The sequence below is a fragment of the Globicephala melas genome, chromosome 10 (genome assembly GCF_963455315.2).
Source record: "Globicephala melas chromosome 10, mGloMel1.2, whole genome shotgun sequence".
Classification (NCBI taxonomy): Eukaryota; Metazoa; Chordata; class Mammalia; order Artiodactyla; family Delphinidae; genus Globicephala; species Globicephala melas.
Window position 1 is genome coordinate 83,595,494 of NC_083323.1, and position 20,586 is coordinate 83,616,079.

Genomic DNA, 20,586 nt, shown 5'->3' on the forward strand with positions numbered 1-20,586 from the left:
GAAACATACTATCATTGTTTTATTTCATATTATAAATGAGATTAAACTATTAATAAGTTCAAACCAAATTTTAGTACATTTCTGAAAATAATCTATTTCCACAATGCTACGTTGACATGAATCTCAGATTCTTTAATCTATACAGTTAGTATGAAACCAGCAAACCTACGCCTGTTTCAGTATGTGCCAAAATGGCTATTAAAAAAAGTTGTCAGGGCTTCCCTGGTGGCACAGTGGTTGGGAATCCGCCTGCCAGTGCAGGGGACACGGGTTCGTGCCCCGGTTTGGGAGGATCCCACATGCCGCAGAGCGGCTGGGCCCGTGAGCCATGGCCGCTGAGCCTGCACGTCCGGAGCCTGTGCTCCGCAACGGGAGAGGCCACAACAGTGAGAGGCCCGCGTACCACAAAAAAAAAAAAAAATTAGAACTGAGCAGGGTATGGAATATGGAACTTTCCATAGATCATAGAGCAAAAAATGTACAGTACATATTTGAGTATTATGGGATTTCTACCCATTTTTTTGTGATGATTAAATGATTGTAAGGATTTAGAGCACTAATTTTCAGGGAATTTCTATAATCTCATAAAATGTTGAAATATATAAAATATAATCTTTCCTTAAAAGCTGACTTTGGATTCCTATGACTACGTTGCAAGTGATCTAGAGTAGGCCGGTACAGCCAAGTATAACACACCCCCCGCAGGGAGCTTTAAAAAAAACGCATATACATAACTTGCTGGTCTCATCCCTAGACAGATTTATGAACCACTCATCTAATATCTGGAATTTCAATCAGTTTACCTTGTAGTCATTTAAGCACTAAGAATTGTTGATCTTATAAAACTCAGTAAGTTTTACAAATGTGTTATTGGTGGCTTTTTCCAATATAGAAAGGTGAACAGTTGTGATGAGCTCTGTCTATAGATGACTGACAGTAACTCAAGCAAAACTGTCTCTGTCAATTTTTCATTTATTTAAATCAGTGAATCTAAGTATGCGTTAGACAGCTCTTTTTTAGGAAAAGTTTAGAAAAGATTTTAAATCCGACAACATTAACACCAACAGTAATCACAACCATAATAGACACCCTTCAGAGATCTGCCTATAAGTGTTGACTTTTGTTGTATAAATCTTGGGAACTGACCATATCCTGTTCCCAGAATATTGAATTTGATCATGTTAATCAAAGAAAGACTCTTAGTGTTCCCCAGTGAGCTTTTTGAGGTGTTGGGTTTTGCCTCATGTATCCTTCCTCGTATGTTTACATCCTGCTTTCAGGAAAATTCCTGTTTGAAATTTAATAGATATGACTTCTCAAAACGGTAACATTCATTTATAAAAGTAACAATTTGTTCTGCCTTCCATTTCAGATTTATATGTGCATTATCACAAAGTAATTTCTGAGTAAGAAGGCAATGATTGCCCTTAGTAATGTACTGTTTTCTTCAATGTGTTTATTATTCTTTATAATTAAAATATTGATCTCTGTCTAAATGTTTATCTTAGGAACAGTAAAATTTCAAGTTATTGACATACATGCTTCTATGTTTATCTGAATAAAACATCAATAAAATCTATAGTTTGAGGCTCTTTTTACATATAATAACTGATCATTTTGAAATCATCTAATTGTATATATTAATGAGTTTATAATCCTTTTCACATTTCGGTCAGAGCTTCTTAACCTGGAACCCAGGGTTTATAGGAGTTACTAGGGGATTTCATTGAGGAAGTTCATAGTTGGAACTATGAGAGTAGAAAATGAACTCTCTAAAATTATATGTAAAATTATGTGTGCAATTGCATGAGTGTTTGCCTGTATGCATGTGCATTTGAGTTTTGGAGGGCATCTCTAGCTACATCAAGAGATCTATAATCCAAAAGGAGTAAGCGTTAGTGGTTTGAGGTTTCATGCAGAAGTATAATGAAAAATTATTTTAACCAAAAAAACATTAAAAATAGTTTTTATACAATCATTATGTATTTTTTTCTATTACTAAATGAAATTTGGCATCTCCTAGTTTGACAGAATAGGTTACAGGTAGTGCAATTTAGTTTCAAAATGGATATCTGTGATAACATATTTTGATCCAATTTTTAAAGAATTTAAGGAATAACTGCATAATATAGCTTTTAAAAATTCAGATATAATTGACATATAGCATTATATTAGTTTCAGGTGTACAACATAGTGACTTGCTATTGGTATATATTGCAAAATGATCACCACAGTAAGCCTAATTAACACCCATCGCCTAAGTTACAAATTTTTTTTCTGTTGTGATGAGAACTTTTAAGATTTACTCTCTTAGCAACTTTCAGATAGAGACTATAAAATTATTAACTATGGTTACCATGCTGGACATTACATCCCATGCCTGTTGCTGGAAGAACATGACCATGTCAAAACTTGTTTGGCACCAAAACACTTTCTCTGTGGATCTGTAGTTCATTTTGTGCTGCGTCTATGCAATACCAAAATTAATGAACTTGCATTAATGAGAATTTAGTTAAAGATAGTCCAGATCTTCTGTACTGTTTCTTCTAAGCTCAAAACTTTATTGAACTAGAAAGAATGCTAGAGGTGGCCACACATTCTATAAAGATAGATTAAAAATCATAAACTACTGAGCACCATTATTTTGATTAGCCACTTAGACCTCAAATGTATACGTTTGGTTTATATAACTATTTAAATCGTAAGGTTCATTTTTGTGGAATATAGTATAAACCAATGTGTATTTGGATGGAGAGAGCTTTATAAGCCTACAATACTGCTGGGTTAATTAATTTCAGGACATTTACATCACTTCTTTAGGAGTTGAACATATTGGGGTGAAAGCCTCTCTTTTTCATACTTAATTATGAAGAAGAAGCAGATCTTGTTCACCCATATCATTGATAGATATAGACATAGTTAAAGGTTTCTTGGGGGTTTGTTTGTTTTTTGTCTTTTAAGAGTAGGGTAGTATTAGCACTGTGGTTGAGAACCAGGGCTCTGGAAGCCAAGAGAATGGAGTTGATTATCTACTTTATGTTTTATTAGTCACATGATCTCAGGCATTTACTTCAGTCTGTGTGCCTCAGTTTCTCCATCTCTGAAGTGCAAATCATAATTAGGCTTGCCATGAGAATTAACTGAATTAATGCATATATGGCAGTTTAAACAACGCCTGACACAAAGTAAATATTCAATAAATATTGTCTGTCATTCTTAGTGATTATAGTCTGATAGACTGACTATTAAATGTAGTGTTTTTACTACCCTGTGTGGATTTAATTTCAGTTTATAGGACCGAAAAATACACATGATGATGTATTTCTTGAGTCTAGAAGTCAAGAATGAAATGTCATTTGGGCAATAAAAGGAAGATACATATTTGATTGAGTCGCATATTATCTCTTTTATTCAAATGAATTAATTCTTCTTAGTCACCAAATTATCTAAAATTTGAATATTAAGGTGTTCATAGAAAAATACTATCTATAGAATTAATAAGAATGCATTTTTAAAAAGATATTTTGATGAGGGTAGATACATGGATACATTAGGCAGACCCCTTCCTTTATCTCATGGTTGCAAAGGTGACAAAGAGAGCAAGGTGAGGTAAAGCTTGTTCAAGAAACACGGACTTCCCTGGCGGTCCAGTGGTTAAGACTCTGCACTTCCACTGCAGGGGGCATTGGGTTCGACCCCTGGTTGGGGAACTAAGATCCCACATGCTGTGTGGCGTGGCCAAAAAAAAAAAAAAAAATGTATACCGGAGATTATTAACCTCATTCTAAAAGTTTGGAACACACTTTTATCATTAGACTTTAAAAGTTACACATCACAGTTCCAAGAGCTCTTCTGCAAAATACTGAAGCTTGTTCTTAGAGTTCACAAAACTTAATTAAATATATATTGCTGGCCTGGACCACTGCTGCATTTGTTAGCGGACTCTTTGAACGTTCAGCTCCCAGGAAAATGAACAGAAATGTGCAGTCATTATTTCGGGGATGGTAAATGCAGTCCCAGGGAAGAAACTGAAAACCATAGGACTTCGTTGACCGAAGACTGTGCCAGCACTACATAACAGGCCATTGGCCATGCAGATGGACAGTGGAACCCCACACTGAAACATCTGTTAACTACATAAAACTGTTAAAGGGATTAACACTGCCAGAGGCTGAAATGTAATCAGACAGGTGAAACAGCGATAAGATAAATATTCCTGCTTGAAATAAAAGTAATGCTCATTAATTTATTTTTATATTGCTGTGGTAACTGAGTTTAGAATTCTTGTGAAATACGTTAAACTCTTCACAATATATCCTTTCTCTTTGCAAGGTGTAGAAAATTAGAGAGATGCAAAATGGGATATTATTTTATTTTACTTTAATTTGAAATTTTTTCTGATATTTTAATAGACTTCATTGCATATAATTTGGGTGTCATTCTCTGTACAGATGATGCTACAGAAAAATGTGTGTAATTTTCACTTATGGCAAGCGAAGCTCAGTTGCCAAATTCTTATTTGTAAAGTATATCATCATATAACGTAAAAACAGAGTATAAAATATAAATGTTTAAAGTGAAGCTAAAATTGGGATGTTTCTGCTTTTGACCTTGGAAATAAAGGAGAAGAAAGATCTGTGGAAAATAAATACAGCAGTTTTGCTGTATTCTGGTTTGCACATTAAACTGAGCTAATGTTTATTATGGGTCATTCATAAAAACATTCCTTAGTTTACTGAATGAATTTGTGATTGCCCCTTTCAGAGGTGTCTGTGTGTGTATGTATCTGTGTTTAAGTGTTTGCTTGTATTTATGTGTCGGTTTTAAATAAATAATTACAAAAGTGTACTTTCACTTAGCCTGCAGGGGCTTATAATTATTATGCATATTGATTTCTAAATTCAAGTACGTTATAAGCTAAGAGTCATCTATGAAGGTATTGTCTATAGAGCGTTCAGTCAAGAAACAGTGATTGTAAGAGGCATATTCTGTTTTTAGGAAATGGAAACCATTTGGGGTTTAGAATTATTCTGAAAATTCTTTTCGCACACATTTTTTACTTTTGCTTTTCCCACATTGACTCGATCCCACCCAACAAACTGATGTTTATACCATAGCTAATGTCCCTGTACTCACTGATATCCATTGACAAAAATCATATGAACAAGTTATGATTACATTTGTGTTGACATCTCTATTTTTCATATATTTTAAACAATTAGAATGACAGTTTTATCAAGTAATTTTAATCTAGTCAAAAATATTAGCATTATTTTTTAAAGATTAAATATCAAATCAGTGTGATTTGTCATTTTTCTGGTGTCAACAGATCCTCATTAACATGTCTTAAATAGAGGACAAATGTGTAAACACGGGCATAAGCTATTATACTGAATATTAAATGTGCACACGCTCATATATATTTTATTGGAAACTTCTAATGCTGTAGAATTAAGAAATAAACCTGGGGGAGACTAACTTCCTCAAAGATGTTAGGATACAGATTTATTTTTAAGAAAAGCTCTGCTTTGTGGCAAGTCAAAGGATTATGGAGGTAAGAGATTATACAAGGAAAACCTTTAAGAAAATAAATTTTTCTTTGTCATTTCAATATCATTTCTTTTGAAAAGTTCTGATAAAACAATTTAGTGCTGCTTATACAAAATATACCCCTGATATTACACAAATTGCCGAAGTTCTACTAGAAATTATGGGAAGAATAATGCCAAAAGGAACACCAGAAGTATGTTTACCTTTTAGAATTATAGAATAAGTTCTTTTCATACATGTACACAATTATGAAGAGGCAAAGTCTGCAAGAAACTTCATTTTTCAGGGCAAATGAGGCTTAAAGTGCGAAACAGCAAAGAGTATCATCAGAAACAGTGCTTCAGATAACAAATGGAATTGGAAATATCTTCTGCATAAGCAGAAATGAATTTACAGTATACTTCTCTGATGTCAGAATAACTTGGGTGGCTGCTGTCTTCTTAAAAGCATGAGAGGAAGGTGGAGAAGTAAAAGAGGACCCTCCTTTAATTAGGACTACCATAAAGAACAGGCAGCTGCTTAAAATTAAAAAGAAAATTAAATATTTGGAATGTTATTTGTTTAAACATTATAATATCATGAGAAGGTTTATTACAGATGACCACTACATTTAATGTTCATAGGAAGATCTAAGACTTTCAAACAAAAGCCAAAAATAGACAAAACTAATCAATATAGGCTTTGTAGAAAGGCTGCGTTGCCGTTTGAACTCAGTCTAAGGGAGAGAATCTTCTTATTTTTACTTCTCCTATGAATTGATCTTTGTCTCACTCTAGTGTCAACCTGTAAAGTTAATGTATGCTTTTTTGAAATTTCTTTATTCCTTTTGCTCCTGCAGACTGATATTTTTCACCGTTGCAGCTGAATAAGCCATGTAATCAATTAAAATTAAAAAGCTTACTGAATTTTAAACAAATATATATATATATATGTTTTTCTTTTGATTTCTCTTTCAGGAAGTTGATGGCAATAAAGTTATGTCTTCATTTGCCCCACACAACTCATCTACCTCACCTCAGAAGGCAGAAGAAGGTGGGCGACAGAGTGGCGAGTCCTTGTCTAGTACAGCCCTGGGGACTCCTGAGCGGCGCAAAGGCAGCTTAGCTGATGTTGTTGACACCTTGAAGCAGAGGAAGATGGAAGAGCTCATCAAAAATGAGCCAGAAGGTAAAGGATTGAAAAGAAAACAAACCTGATTTTAATGGTTTGATTTTAACTTCTAGCTCTCTTTTCTGACGCACTCTCAAGGTTAAATTGGAAGAAACCGAATGCAATGAAGATGCATAGTATTTTTTTTTTTAGAAACATATTTATACGTCTAACCCCAATTTTATAAATCATTAATTTTTGTTATGATGTCTTCCTTATTTTCACACGAGTAAGTTGTGGTTGAGTAAAACTTAAGGTTCAAGAATACAAAGTGGCAGAAGAGCCCAGGACAGTCACCGCCTACCTGCCAGATATGTGCAGTCTAGTTTGTGCTTCCCCACCAGGGCCATTTTACAACTTTGTTACATTTTATAACCTTTTTACACTAATGCATCTTAGACTGCCTAGGCAATTCGGTCTATTTTTTGTGTAGTCTAAAATTAGTATGGTTAGAACTATTGTGTATTTGAAAAGTAGTGATTCTCTTACTGTTAGCTCAGCTGAGGTTCCCAGTTTTTCAACTTCCAGGATGCCTTTCTTTTAAGATTTCATTTTCTAAATCTCTTTAATAGTTACAGATAGTCTCCTACAGGTAATAATGCTCATGGACTCATCTTAAAATGAAAGCAAACAAACTAGTAAAACGATTGATGCAAACTGTATAATTTATGAATAAGTGATAGTCATCCTTTATGTTACAGATGTTTACTAACTCCTGTTTAAAACCTATGTCCATCCTAAACACGGATGCCACGTTGCACACAAGAACATGCCTCCTATTTATTTCAGAGTCAGATGGAAAAGTAAAACAAACAAACATAAAACAGTGACATAAAAAGACATGCTTTACACCAAAAATATACTGCATTTATACTATTTAACACTATTTTTAACTGTTGTTAGGACACTGGTAAATTATATCTGGCACAAAATGTATGTTAACCAGTATTTGGAGTCATGTGGTAATTAAATATTTCTGGGTCTCTACCAGATGCATAGCTGGGACATGGATTTTAGTTAAAATTTATGTAATTCACATGATCTTACAGTTGGAAGGAATTTTGGAAATAATCTAGTCAGCCAAAGACTTTTTGGCTCTAATCTTCATGGAGATAAAAATGGAGTTTTGAGGAGGACCCACACAACCTTTTTCTTTTAATGTGCTGCATTTTTTTCTGATAGTAAAAATAGTATTTTCTTACTATAAGAGTTGTTTAAAAAAACAGAAAAATTAAAAGGAAGATAATAAAAATCACCCAGAATCATAGCTTTCTGGTATAACATCTTTATGATAGTTTTCTTTTTCTTTATTTTTGTATATGCTATTCATTTTGCATGATTAACTTTCTGCATTTAAAATTATTTTGCATCTTTTATGTTGTGATACAGCATTATTAACTAAAGTCCATAGTTTATTCAGATTTCTTTAGTTTTCACCGTGTGCTTTTTCTCTTCTAGGATGCCATCACATAACAGATTACATTTAGCTATTTAGTTCTCATGTCTCCTTGGGCTCCTTTTGGCTGCAACAGTTTCTCAGGCTGTTCTTGTTTTTGGTAACCTTGAAAATTTTGAGGAATACTGTTCAGATATATTGTAGAATGCCACTCTATTAGAATTTGTCTGGTGGTTTTCTCATAATTAAACTGGGACTGTGGGTTTGGGTAGAAAGACCACAGAAACCAAGTACCATTCTTGTCACATCACATCAAAAGTACATACTTACTATGTGATTTACGAATGTTGGTGTTGACCTTGATCATCTGGCTGATAACAGTGTTTGTCGGGTTTCTCCACTGTAAAGCCTCTCTGCCCCCTTTCTGTACCTTACTCTGTGGAAGGAGGGTGCTGTGTACAACCCACATTTAAGGAGTAGGGGACCTTGATCCCCATCCTTCACAGTGAATCATCGAGAAATTTATTTGTATTTATTCTTTATTGGAGATTTATCTCTTCTCTGTCATTTACTTATTCAATCACTTATTTATATCAGTATGAAGTCATGGATGTTTATTTTATACTTCGAGTTATAATACAGTTTTTTATTTTGTTAGTCACATTGTTCCAGCTTTGTTCATTGGAGGCTCCTTCTATTGTCACTTTGACGTACCACTGTGATGGTGGGTTTTTTCTTTTTTTTGAACACTTGTTTACTTTCTGGTACTATAAGATACTGCAGATTCATCTTGTATCTTTCCTTCTCCCAGTCCTAGAATAAGCCATTTCTCTAAGAAGCCCTGGTTCCTTTTATTGGAGAATGGTGTTAGAAAGCAAGATCTGGATATGAAGTGTGTTCTTTGCTGCTGAGGTGTCATTTCTTTTAGGGCCTTGGTATTCCCTCAGCGTTTCATGTGAGCTTCCTTCCAGGTGGGTGCACAGACTCTTAATTTGGAAGTATATGACAGGCTGAAGCCAAACGAATAATTCCTAACAGGAAAAAGGGCAGGAGACAGTGCTTGCCAGTTTGCTTAGCAGGAAACATTCAGAGGTACTGGGAATTAGGAGAAAATTAGCTACACAGGCAAAAGAACAGAGATAGAGCATCCATGGCAGAAAGAGTTGACACAAAGAAATATCGTTATGTATGTGGACATTAGACTGTTTTCATTATTGTATTTCCCACAGCTCTTTTTTTGTACTTTCCTTCCTACAAATATATTAAAAGCTCAGCTCAAGAGTGACTTGTTATTGAATAATACAAAGATATTGAGAAAATACAAAGATAGTCTTTATGGAAGACTGGCATATAGGTTGAACATGCCAAGCATCTAGAAGCCCGAGTCCCAGAAAGTTAGTTTTTGTATGAATACAAAACGACTTAAGATGGTGTTATGTTTACGTACACAAGATTCCTAGACATGCTTTGAGTACACAGAAATGTAAGTAGACTCACAGTTACTTATTTATTTACTTACTTACAATTGAAGCATAGGTGATTTACAGTGTGTTAGTTTCTGGTGTACAGCAAAGGGATTCAGTTATGCTTATTTATAATATTCTTTTCCATTATGGTTTATCACAGGATATTAAATACAGCTCCCTGTGCTATCCAGTAGGACCTTGCTGTTTATCTATTTTATGTACACTACTTTGTATCTGATAATCCCAAACTCCTAATTACCCCTCTCCCACCCCCTTTCCCCTTTGGTAAGTTTGTTTTCTGTATCTATGAGTCTGTTTCTCTCTTGCAAATAAGTTCATTTGTGTCATTTTATAGATTCCACATGTAAGTGATGTCCTATGGTATTTGTCTTTCTCTTTCTGACTGACTTCACTAAGTGTGACAATCTCTAGATCCATCCATGTTGCTGCAAATGGCATTATTTCATTCTTGTTTATAGCTGAGTAGTATTCCACTGTATATATGTATATACCCCATCTTCTTTATCCATTCGTCTGTCAGTGGACATTTAGGTTGCTTCCATGTCTTGGCTATTTTAAATAGCACTGCTATGAACATTGAGGTGCATATATCTTTTCAAATTAGAATTTTCTCCAGATACATGCACAGGAGTGGGATTGCTGGACCATACGGCAACTCAATTTTTAGTTTTCTGAGGAACCTCCATACTGTTTTCCATAGTGGCTGCACCAACTCACATTCCCACCAATGGAGGGTTCCCTTTTCTCCACACCCTCTATAGCATTTATTATTTGTAGACTTTCTAATTATGGCCATTCTGATTGGTGTGAGGTGGTACCTCATGGTAGTTTTGATTTGCATTTCTCTAATATTAGTGATGTTGAGCATCTTTTCATGTGCCTATTGGCCATCTGTATGTCTTCTTTGGAGAAATTAGACTCACTTTTATTGATGAAGAAATTTGCTCTTGTAAGAATATTTAGTAACTGCAACTATTGGGAGTATTATCAAGGAGCAATTTATGTATCTGAGTAAAGTGATGATCTTAATCACCAAGAAAAAAATAATAACACGGCAGAAAATTGTATCATAGAAAAGGAATAGAGTGTTAAAGGAAATTTCTTTCTATTTTTTTTTAACTGCAAAAAGAGAAAAAGGGAGAAATATATCTAGGAAGATATGTGATAGGCTCCACAGCAAGTGGGAAGTTACACTCTAAATATTCTGATTCTTATTATCTCTATTTTCAGATGAGGAAACTGATGTTGAATATGTCACAGGGTGACTGTTGGGGTCGTTATTCAAACTGATTAAAAAACTCCACTAATTAAAGGGTATGGTTAGACATGAGAATGGACACCAAAACCTGACATTAGCCAAACATCAGGACAGTGACATTGCATACAGTACGAACAAATGATCTGTAGTTCTGTGATGTACTATAACATCAAAAGAATAAAATACCTAGGAATAAATTTAATGAAAAAGTACAAAACAGTGTTATAGTTCTGTGATGAGGGCAGTAATATGGGGATGAGGAGAGTAGGGAGAGAGTGAATGGAACTAAATGTTAAGCTGACAGATATCTGCTACAGAAAAATCTTTTCTTCCCTCAAGCTATGTTTTCCATTGTTTTTCAAAGGCCATTAAAATGAACAGCAGGTTGTGATGAAAATTTCATTAAGCCCCAGCTAAATCGTTATGAGAGTGCCATATTCATGCCTTTGCTTCCTCTGATGGGGGGGGGAATGCAGATTTCAATAGAAGGTCCGTATTATTTCCGACCTTATCCCTGCCAACAGTAAACTAGCAGAAATTCAGAAGTTAGAAGAGAGTGGTGTGTCATACAAAAGGAGGCCACCGAGGTAAAATGGTTAGAAAGAAAATAAGATTTGCATATGGGCCAAAGAAAAAATGGCTCTTTTATTCGAGCTAGCTTATCTTTTCAAGCAATTAATTAAAATATTTTAAAAGTTATAAATAGAAAATATATTTATATACTTTTGTTTGTATCTTTTTGCTCCATCAGAATTTTTGTCTGTCATTACTTTAAAAGTTCTGGTGCTGAAGATTCTCATTTGTCCAGTGACACTTTAACTGATGTGGAACCTGCCAAAGTTCATAGTGAATTTTCAGTTTGAAATGTCTGACCTATGTAACATATATTTTATATTTGGTAGTAACTATGCTCTATCAGTTGTTTTTTTTAACTATTAGACTTAGGAGTTAAGAATGACGAGCTTTAATATCATAATATGTGATACATTATTCCTGTATCAAGGCCTTGAATAAATGATATGTATTTGGTTGTTTGCATATATTAAGTGCATATCATGTGTTAATGATAGTGTTAAGTACTTTATATGAAATAGTTTATTTAATCTTTGCATAAACCTCATAACCAGGGCTATTATGTATAGCTATTCCAGTTTCAGGAAATGCCATACACATGAACTAAATATTCTGTTTCTTATTATCTCCATTTTCAGATGAGGAAACTGATGATTAAATATGTCACGGGGTGACTGTCGGGTCATCATTCAAACTGAAGTCAACCTTAAGCTAAAATTCATGCCCTTAACCACTACTTACACTGTTTTTTCTAATTAGGGATTTTGCCAGTAATAGTTTAATGTTAACACATTAATACATGTGTCCCTAAATTCCTATGAAATATTGAATAAGAAAGTAGTATTCCATAATTTTCTGCTAAAGTAAATTTCAGATTCCTCAATGGTGATCAAATTTCCAGAAAGCTTTAATTGAAAATCAGCTCAGTTTAAACTGTTTGATTTTAAAGTGTTAAAAAAAAAAATGCCTTGGAAGATATGTTAAGAAAAACTTGTTTTAGAAGAATGTCTGGGAGCAAATTAGTTTGGCATAATAAAAATTCGGAATTGGAATGAAATGTAGACACATTTTAGCCCTCTCTCCTCATTGAGAGAGAGACAGAGAGAACTGAGGTAGATCACACAGCAAGTTAGTGTTAAAGCTAGAATGAGAATCCAGTGCACATCCTACAGGTCCAGGTGCCTTTTTTCTCCAGTTCAGTTATGTCATACCTTCTGGTATTCTTTACTCTCTCTGTCTTGATTTTTTTAGAAATAATGTCATCACCCCATCTTAGTTTTAAAGAGTATATCATTGATCATTAAATTAAATCTGAACAAATCTAAGATAACCAGCTATCTTAATTTAGCTAATAAAGCCAAGATAGATGGGTATCCACAAATGTCCTGTGTTCTCAAGTTCCAGGTAGCTAGGGACTGTAGTCTGTAACTACAGATCAGCCTTTAAATTTAGGCGTCAGATCCAGACTTTGATTTTCATTCAAACCTTAGGCTCAGAACAGTGCAGGTACAAGTAATTTTTACCTTGATGAGAACTTTATATATCTCATTTAAAATAGAATCCTTTTAGATACAAGATTGTAACAGGCTTCATATTTTAACTTTTCTATATTAATGTCTATAGTACTCCTATGTCACTTTGGAATGACCTTTGCAGCTTATTTATATCTCTTCCTCCTAGAAACACAACAAACAACACCTTTTCTTCATTCCCATCCCCTCTATCTGTAATTCTGTTCCTCATTTCTCCAAGTCCAAGTTGCTAGAAAGAGTTATTTACACTCACTGCATTAACTTTTTCATCTTTTTAAGAACTGTTACTTGCCTCCCTCCATTGTTAGTTACTTAACTGTATTGTGACTGTCCACTTATTTGTCAAGTTTCTTCCCCTGTATTAAATGCCTTAAGGGTGAGGATAGTGCACATACTAAATATTTAAAATATTTGTTGAAAGGACGTTTATACTGCTTCAGTGTTACCCTGCTGTCTTGGGAAAAGGAGAGGAAAGACCTTAATAAATACATGACCCTTCTGCCAGATGTTATGTGAGCTACCTCATTTAATCCTCAGAAACTCCGAAGCTGGTATTATTACTTATCTTAAAAATTAAAAATCAAGTTTTAGTAACTTGTTCATGTTCTTGTCATATGGAGGAACTAGAATTAGAACGAACTTCTTTTCTTCCGCAAAACTACTTGGCATTGAACGCAAGACCTGACCCTTTAATCCCCTTAACATTACTTTCCACCATTCTCTAAGGTACATGTTCTCATGCTGTCTTTATTAAAGAAACTGCATGCAGTTCTCTCAACACTCTGTATTTTTAATACTACTCTGCTTTTTCATATGCAGTTTCCTCTGCCTTAAATATCATACCCTGTCTTATCCACCTAATGAATTTATATGCAACCTTTAAGACTCAACGCCTTCTCTGAACACCTTTGTCAGAATTTGGTTTAGTCTACACTGCTAACATAATTCATCCCTGTTAGTTCTGACCACATTACCATCATTGTTTATTTACCTGCTGTCTTCCACAGCTGTAAGTATGTGAACGTTGAAATGAGTTCTTGGTTTGATTATCTGTGTCTCTCCGCTTCCTAATAATGAACTTGATCCATAGTAGGTGATTGTGTTACCTGTGGATGACGGTCCACCCACTAATTGACATTTTTAGCCTTTGCTAACACTCCCCTAAAAATTGAGTAGATTTCATTGCTCGCCTTCTGTTTTTTATTTTTTTTTAATTATTTATTTATTTTTGGCTGCATTGGCTCCTCGTTACTGCTCACAAGCTTTCTCTAGTTGTGGCAAGCTGGGGCTACTCTTTGTTGTGGTGTGAGGGCTTCTCATTGCAGTGGCTTCTCTTGTTGTGGAGCATGGGCTCTAGGCACGTGGGCTTCAGTAGTTGCAGCACATGGGCTCAGTAGTTGTAGCTCGCAGGCTCTACAGCGCAGGCTCAGCAGTTGTGGCCCATGGGCTTAGTTGCTCCGAGGCATGTGGGATCCTCCCGGAACAGGGATTGAACCCTTGTCCCCTGCATTGGCAGGTAGATTCCCAACCGCTGGGCCACCAGGGAAGTCCCCGCCTTCTGTTTTCACTGCCCTCTTTTCTCATGTCCTACTCAGTTAACCTCCCTACCTGTTTATCTCATTCATCTTGGCCTTTCCATCCTTCTTGTCATTATTGAATCTTTGAGATCATTACTTTAAATTCTTCCTGTGACTTAAAGGTTAAAGTATTGTCCCCGGTCACAAAGCTAGGTATTAAGATCCAGGATACAAAACTAGAATACACACGTAGCAAAAACTTTATATATTTTATGGTCACACTAATCTTTGAAATAACTGTAGTATTGCTAATATATTGGCATTATCTATGAATTTGTGGCCACAGATTACAATTTCCCCCCACTACTATGGGCAAAGTAAAAAGTGAATTGATCTGTGACTAATTTTCCAGAATTCGATGCTGTGAATGGTTCTTTAATAGTGTTTCATCATAATGGAGACCAGCACTCTTTTCTAGGACAGAGCTGGCATGGGAGAGAGAGTTATTATTTCTTACGATGAGCTCAAGATGCTAACAGGCTACAGTTGGATCTATCACTCCACCACCCCACCCCGCCCCCCGACAGTGCATCTCCGGAGGCCTGTAGTCAAAGAAAAGTAACTGACTCAACTCCTTCCTTGTTCCCTCCAGTCTTTCAGGGACTCTAAGATGTTCCCTCAAGGGGAGAGTTTCCAAACTCAGGATTCAGGAGTTCCTTCAGAGGGCTTATAAATCCTAGAAATTGTATGCAGAATGGGGAAAATATGTATATTTGTGCGTTTTTTGAGACCTAGTTCGTCGTTCTTATCTGACTTTCAAATCAATTCATGATGAAAAAGGGTAACTGCACTGAGTCAGGGTTTGAGTTGCAGTCCTGGTTCTGTCACTGATTACTGTGTGTAAGGTATATATCCATATAGTTTAGTCTCTGATCAGTTTTGAAGCATTAACTTACAAGTATTTAGCAATATTTGGGAATGCCATTGTATCTGTTTTGCCACATTTGAGGGAAATGCAGCTTTTAAATTTAAATAAGGATTTCTTTGCATTAAACTGAGCATCTACCTTATAATTTATATTATAAAAGACATTATATTTACCTTCCTTTAAATTGCTGTAGTAATTGTGTTAATGTAATAAATATCTGTCCTCTGTTGGCAAATCTAACTGCCCTACTTTCTTCAGAGGGTTCTTAAAGGAAACGAGGTAATGCACATGGAAGTACTTTATAAATTATAACCAACTTGGAATTGTACCAGTTATTGTCATTACCACATCTTGGCTGGTTAGAAACATTGTTACTTTAGGCATACGAGAAACATTATATGGCTCCAGTGATGCTTTCCCAGGATACTTACACGTACTGAAAAATTCTGGTTCAGACCTGCAAAATTCTGGAAATTTAGGATATGTAATCCACAACAAAAACGACAAACCCAGCATTCATAAAAATCCTAGGATAGCTAGTTGTTTTGAAGTTTATTTATATAAATTTCCCTAAATAAAATATGGTTAGGCAAGTTGGTACCTGAAGAATTACTTTTCAAAAAGAAAGAAGATTTCTCTATACTGATACAGATAACATTGCAAAATGTGACCAATATGAGACTAGGAGAAGCAATTTAACATTGGGTTTGTGGATTTCTTATATTCTTATTTCTACAGTAAATGTGAATGTGTACTGAAGACAAAGATAATTGAAGGCTCCCTTGGCCAAAAGTTTCATAATTTTCTAAGATTTTAGCTTTCTCTCATTTGTTCTTCCTTCCTCCCCAATTCTGATTTTTTTCTTGTCATCCCTTTTGTGTGTACACGTGGGTATGTGTGTAGTCCTCCTTTCTGAGCCCACATATGCTTGGTTTTATTTAGCATCTGTATCTGTCACTGTTCTTCCTTCTTAGAGTATGATGCCCACACCTCCAAAATTGTTACACCATGATGACTGTACCCCTTGTGTGTGAGATACTGCATTTATTTGTGAAATTTTGTTTCTACTAGAACTAGACCTTGTCATCATTTACACAATTGGGACTTTTTCCTGAACTTCTTCAAAAAAATCTTTGCTCACAATTTTATATTACAAGACCCTAAAGGCATAACCTATTACTACCAAAGTCACCCAGTGTTACTTTGCATGAAACAGTTCATTGCTTTTAGTACAGACTTCACAAAAAAGTTCTCTTTTTGTAAGAACTAATAAAATAATGGAATGAGTTTGGAAAAGTATATATTGTGACAGATCTCAAGACTTCACCCTGAGTCACCTACAGACCGGAGACCATCACTGGGTGAAGAAAATATTGGGAGTTTTATTGTCATCAATTTTCTCCCTCGCTCTGTCTGTCTCCGTCTCTGTCTCTGCCTGACTGTCTGTCTCTCTGTCTCTTTCTCTTTCTTTCTCTCTCTCCAGCAGATACAGCAGGGAATATTGTTCAGTGGATATCACCCTGACACCATGCAGTCAGTATACTACAAATTCTCAGCGGCAAAGGCCAAAAAACTTCCTCTTAACTCCATGTATACCATTTCTAGGGTTGGGCTGGACACTTTTTAAGTTTATAACTGTATGTTTATGGAACAAAAAAGTGTAAATTCTTGGTCATGAATGATGCTGTCTTAAAACTTAAAAATATGTATGAATATCCTTGTGTAATGTATCTTTTTGATATTTGCTTCTGTCACATCTATTGAAAATTATTCAATTTAGTTGCTTGTACCTTCTGTGGTACTTTGTGTTTTTTTTCCCCCCAAATAATTACGTGTTAATGGACTTTTAATTTCTATTACAAATGTGTTGACATATAGACCCATTAGATTCTCTAAATGGACATAAAGCTTTTTCTCCTTGTTTTAAGATGTATTTTAGGGGTCCTAAAGTAGATATTATAAGCAGTGTATTTCCATCTGTGCTGTGCCACGGCGTTATATATAATTACTCTGTGGAAAAGACGGGCCCCTGGTGCATGGTATTTGGCCTTGTGAACATCCCTACAGGCACCGAGTGTTTGATGTTTGAGTTTACGTTAGAAATCACAACGCCTCCTCTTTTACTTTAAATGTCTGTTGTTGAGCAGCCCGTTAGAATTTAAACTGAACCATATTACATTAACAGATAAGTTGAAATTGAAATTCAAAATTACCCCCTAACTTTACCAACTTTTTACTTATTATTTTTATAAGGAAATTATGGAGATTGGCTTTCCTAAATTCAAAATCCCAAAGCATTCCGTTAAATTAAGAGTATTGAAATTCACTTTGAAATTCACTCTTATTTTAAAGCCACATTTGATGAGGTGGGAAAAATAAAAACTGGAACGGATCGGGGGAAAGCCTAAAGATACTTTAATTGGCAGAGGTTTGAGTTGCTTTTGTTTAGTTACTCACTGTCCTTTTGACAAAGTACACGTTGAAGAGGTTTTGTAAGTGCCGTTGCACTGAAGGACAAACAAGGGTACTTTTCAGTTGAGCCCTTTTCAGTTTTGTTCCTCACACTCCCACCGCTGTTGGAGGCTACTCCTAATGCATTGTGGCTACGGGTTCGTCTATGCAGTCTGTCACTGGAAAATGTCTCTTCTTGCTGAGCCTGCTGGAGTCTAACTTCCAGGCACCCTTTTCCAAGGCACCACTGTATGGAAATCAACACTCATAAAATGATGATAAAGAAAAGAGTTTATTTTTTAAAGGTCAGGACAAGAAGACACCCTCAAATGCTGTAGAACCTATGTCTTTAGGAATAAGTGTTTTAACTTTAGCACAGAGTACACTGAGTCTGAAGCCTTGTAATCTTTCAACACTAGAGTGAAACGTATTCACCCTCATCTTCGTTTCAAGCGGTATCCGTCACAGCGGTTTATCTTGATGTTGTTGATTTCATTGAGTGTTACAGAAAATTAATTTATATTTTCTCAGAAGACCTTCTGACTTGGATTTTAACGGCTCAGGGATTGCCTCTGGGGGATCTTCTTCAGAGTAGGAGGTCCCTGAGCTGAGATCCAGGGCTATCTGTGCAAGGATCCCATTCGGCCAAGAAAGCTTACATTTTTCTTTTCAGTTAGAACTTGTACTTTCGTTAATAAAATGTAATCATATTTAAGACCATGTCCTTAATGCGCATCCTTCTGTGAACAATCAAGGCGGCTTCTTTTTTCAGGTGGCTATCTGTTACACAAGAAGAGTACTATTTGATTCCTGCTTATACATGAGTTTACCTACCAACAGGACTGTGAAAATCATTGCAAACTTGTCTCCACCCAGATGTCTCTAATATTTCCTAAACCTTTCAGATAAATGAGGTACCCCTGTTTTCCTTGTCCATAACTAAAACCCTCGGGTCCAGACTTTGAGTTATAATGCAGGGAGCACTTAAAAAACACCCATTGACCCAGGCTGGACATGGACATTAGGGGAGGGTGCCAGACCTTCTTGCGGCTCACATGCCACAGCTTTTGGAGATATCACTTATTCAAGAGTGAAGAGCCAGCCACCTGTTTCTGAGACCTCTGTTCCCTCACATTAAAGGTTCAGGCCCTTGCTGAATCTTAACACTCTAATCTGGGGAACACACACAGCATTTTTCTGAAGCTGATTTGTCAGACTCGACTAGCTGGAGGATTTTGTGTGTTTGCGCACGTGTGTGCTTTTCACTCAGTTACCCCTGAGGCACTTGTCACGACTGTGCATATTAAAATTAATCAGACCTCCTAGGCCCATGTGTCTGTGTGTTTCACATGAAGAAGTGGATATCAAGCAAATGCCCTAATTAAATGGGCCTGCTTGGTTTTGTTCTAGTGGATGCTTGGTCTTTTTTTTTTTAATAGGAGTTGCTTATGGGGAAGGCACGGACAGCACTAGAGTCGGTGGAGAGCTCACTCAGAGTTTCCTTTGCCACCTGCTCCCAGAGTTCTGAGACCTCAAGGACTCCCAGTGTGCCCTCCTTAACCACCCTTAATGTTGAAGAAAAATATGGCCAAGATCGTGAGGGAGCAATGAGGCTAGGGCAGAACAGGATGAGCATATGACCTGGATATTTGGGTTGATTAAGATAGTCTTTCCTCCATGTCGATAATCTTCGGATACCAGATTGTGCTCCGTGCTCCCACTTTTGGATGATGGAGTTTGACACTGAGGGGAAGATATTATGTAGAATTCAGAGCTAATGCCCTTTCTTTATGCCCTGAATTTGAAAGCCGACTTTTATTCATATATCTTTTCAGGTCATCTACATATCATGTAGAAACCATTTATGAGACAATAAGTAATAAATAAATATATACATACACACACGTGTGTGTGTGTGTGTGTGTGTGTGTAATTTCACTTTTACTCTGATGTTTTCTGGCTTTAGCTTATTTTCATTTATGTTAGACTTTGATCGTGGCTTTTGGAAAGACTGTCACGGAACATTTGGAAACAAACTTTAATGAAGAGTTAAGCTCAAAACACTGAAAATGTGTCAGGCTGACGAAACAGAGTAGCTTTCTTGTTTGAGTATTTAATGTCATAAATGAGGTAAACTTTTAACACGCTGATCACTGAGCTTATGGATTTTAGTTCCAATTCATGCATATTATTTGGACATTTTTTCGTATTTTAGAAAATAGAAACAGAAAATTTTCTTCAGAATATTTCAAATTTGAATTCATATATATGGAATAAAGCATGGAGCCAACATTGGAAACAACTTGAAAAATCACTTAAGTGTTGAAGAGTTTGGAGTTACAGTTTAGCAGATTTCCAAATAACTACAGCAAGTTATCTGGTAAAAGATTACTCTGGCAGGACATGGTCCGTAAAATTGATTTGTTCCTTTCCAAATTGAAAGGGTTGGACAATTCCAAAAAGCTAACCATTTTTTTTTTTACAACTTTTCTTCCTTTCCTCCCATTGTATCTAAGAGGTAAAAGGATCCGTCCATTAACCTATATGCTCTCTTTTATATGTGGTCATACAACTCACGTGTAGAGCACTGTATCAACAGTGCCAAGCAACTGTCTGCTACCTGACAGCATCATAGAAACCCCTCCTCTGTTCACTTAGGTTGCTACTGGTTATTTATTAACACAATGCAGACTGTTCAGTGGGTGTATATGAAATAGAAAGAAAAATAAAAGCCCTGAACAAGTA

At 35.8% G+C, this 20,586-nt stretch overlaps 1 protein-coding gene across 7 annotated transcripts in view; it reads left to right on the forward strand.

Moving 5' to 3' along the window:
- The window catches only part of SOX5 (SRY-box transcription factor 5), a 991,328-nt gene that overhangs the window by 688,844 nt on the left and 281,898 nt on the right, over window positions 1-20,586 (forward strand). For all 7 annotated transcript variants that reach the window (XM_060306246.2, XM_060306247.2, XM_060306245.2 and 4 more), the window contains one exon: window positions 6,507-6,717. In XM_060306246.2, the coding sequence (XP_060162229.1) occupies window positions 6,507-6,717 (211 nt within the window). The remainder of the gene's footprint in view (window positions 1-6,506; window positions 6,718-20,586) is intronic.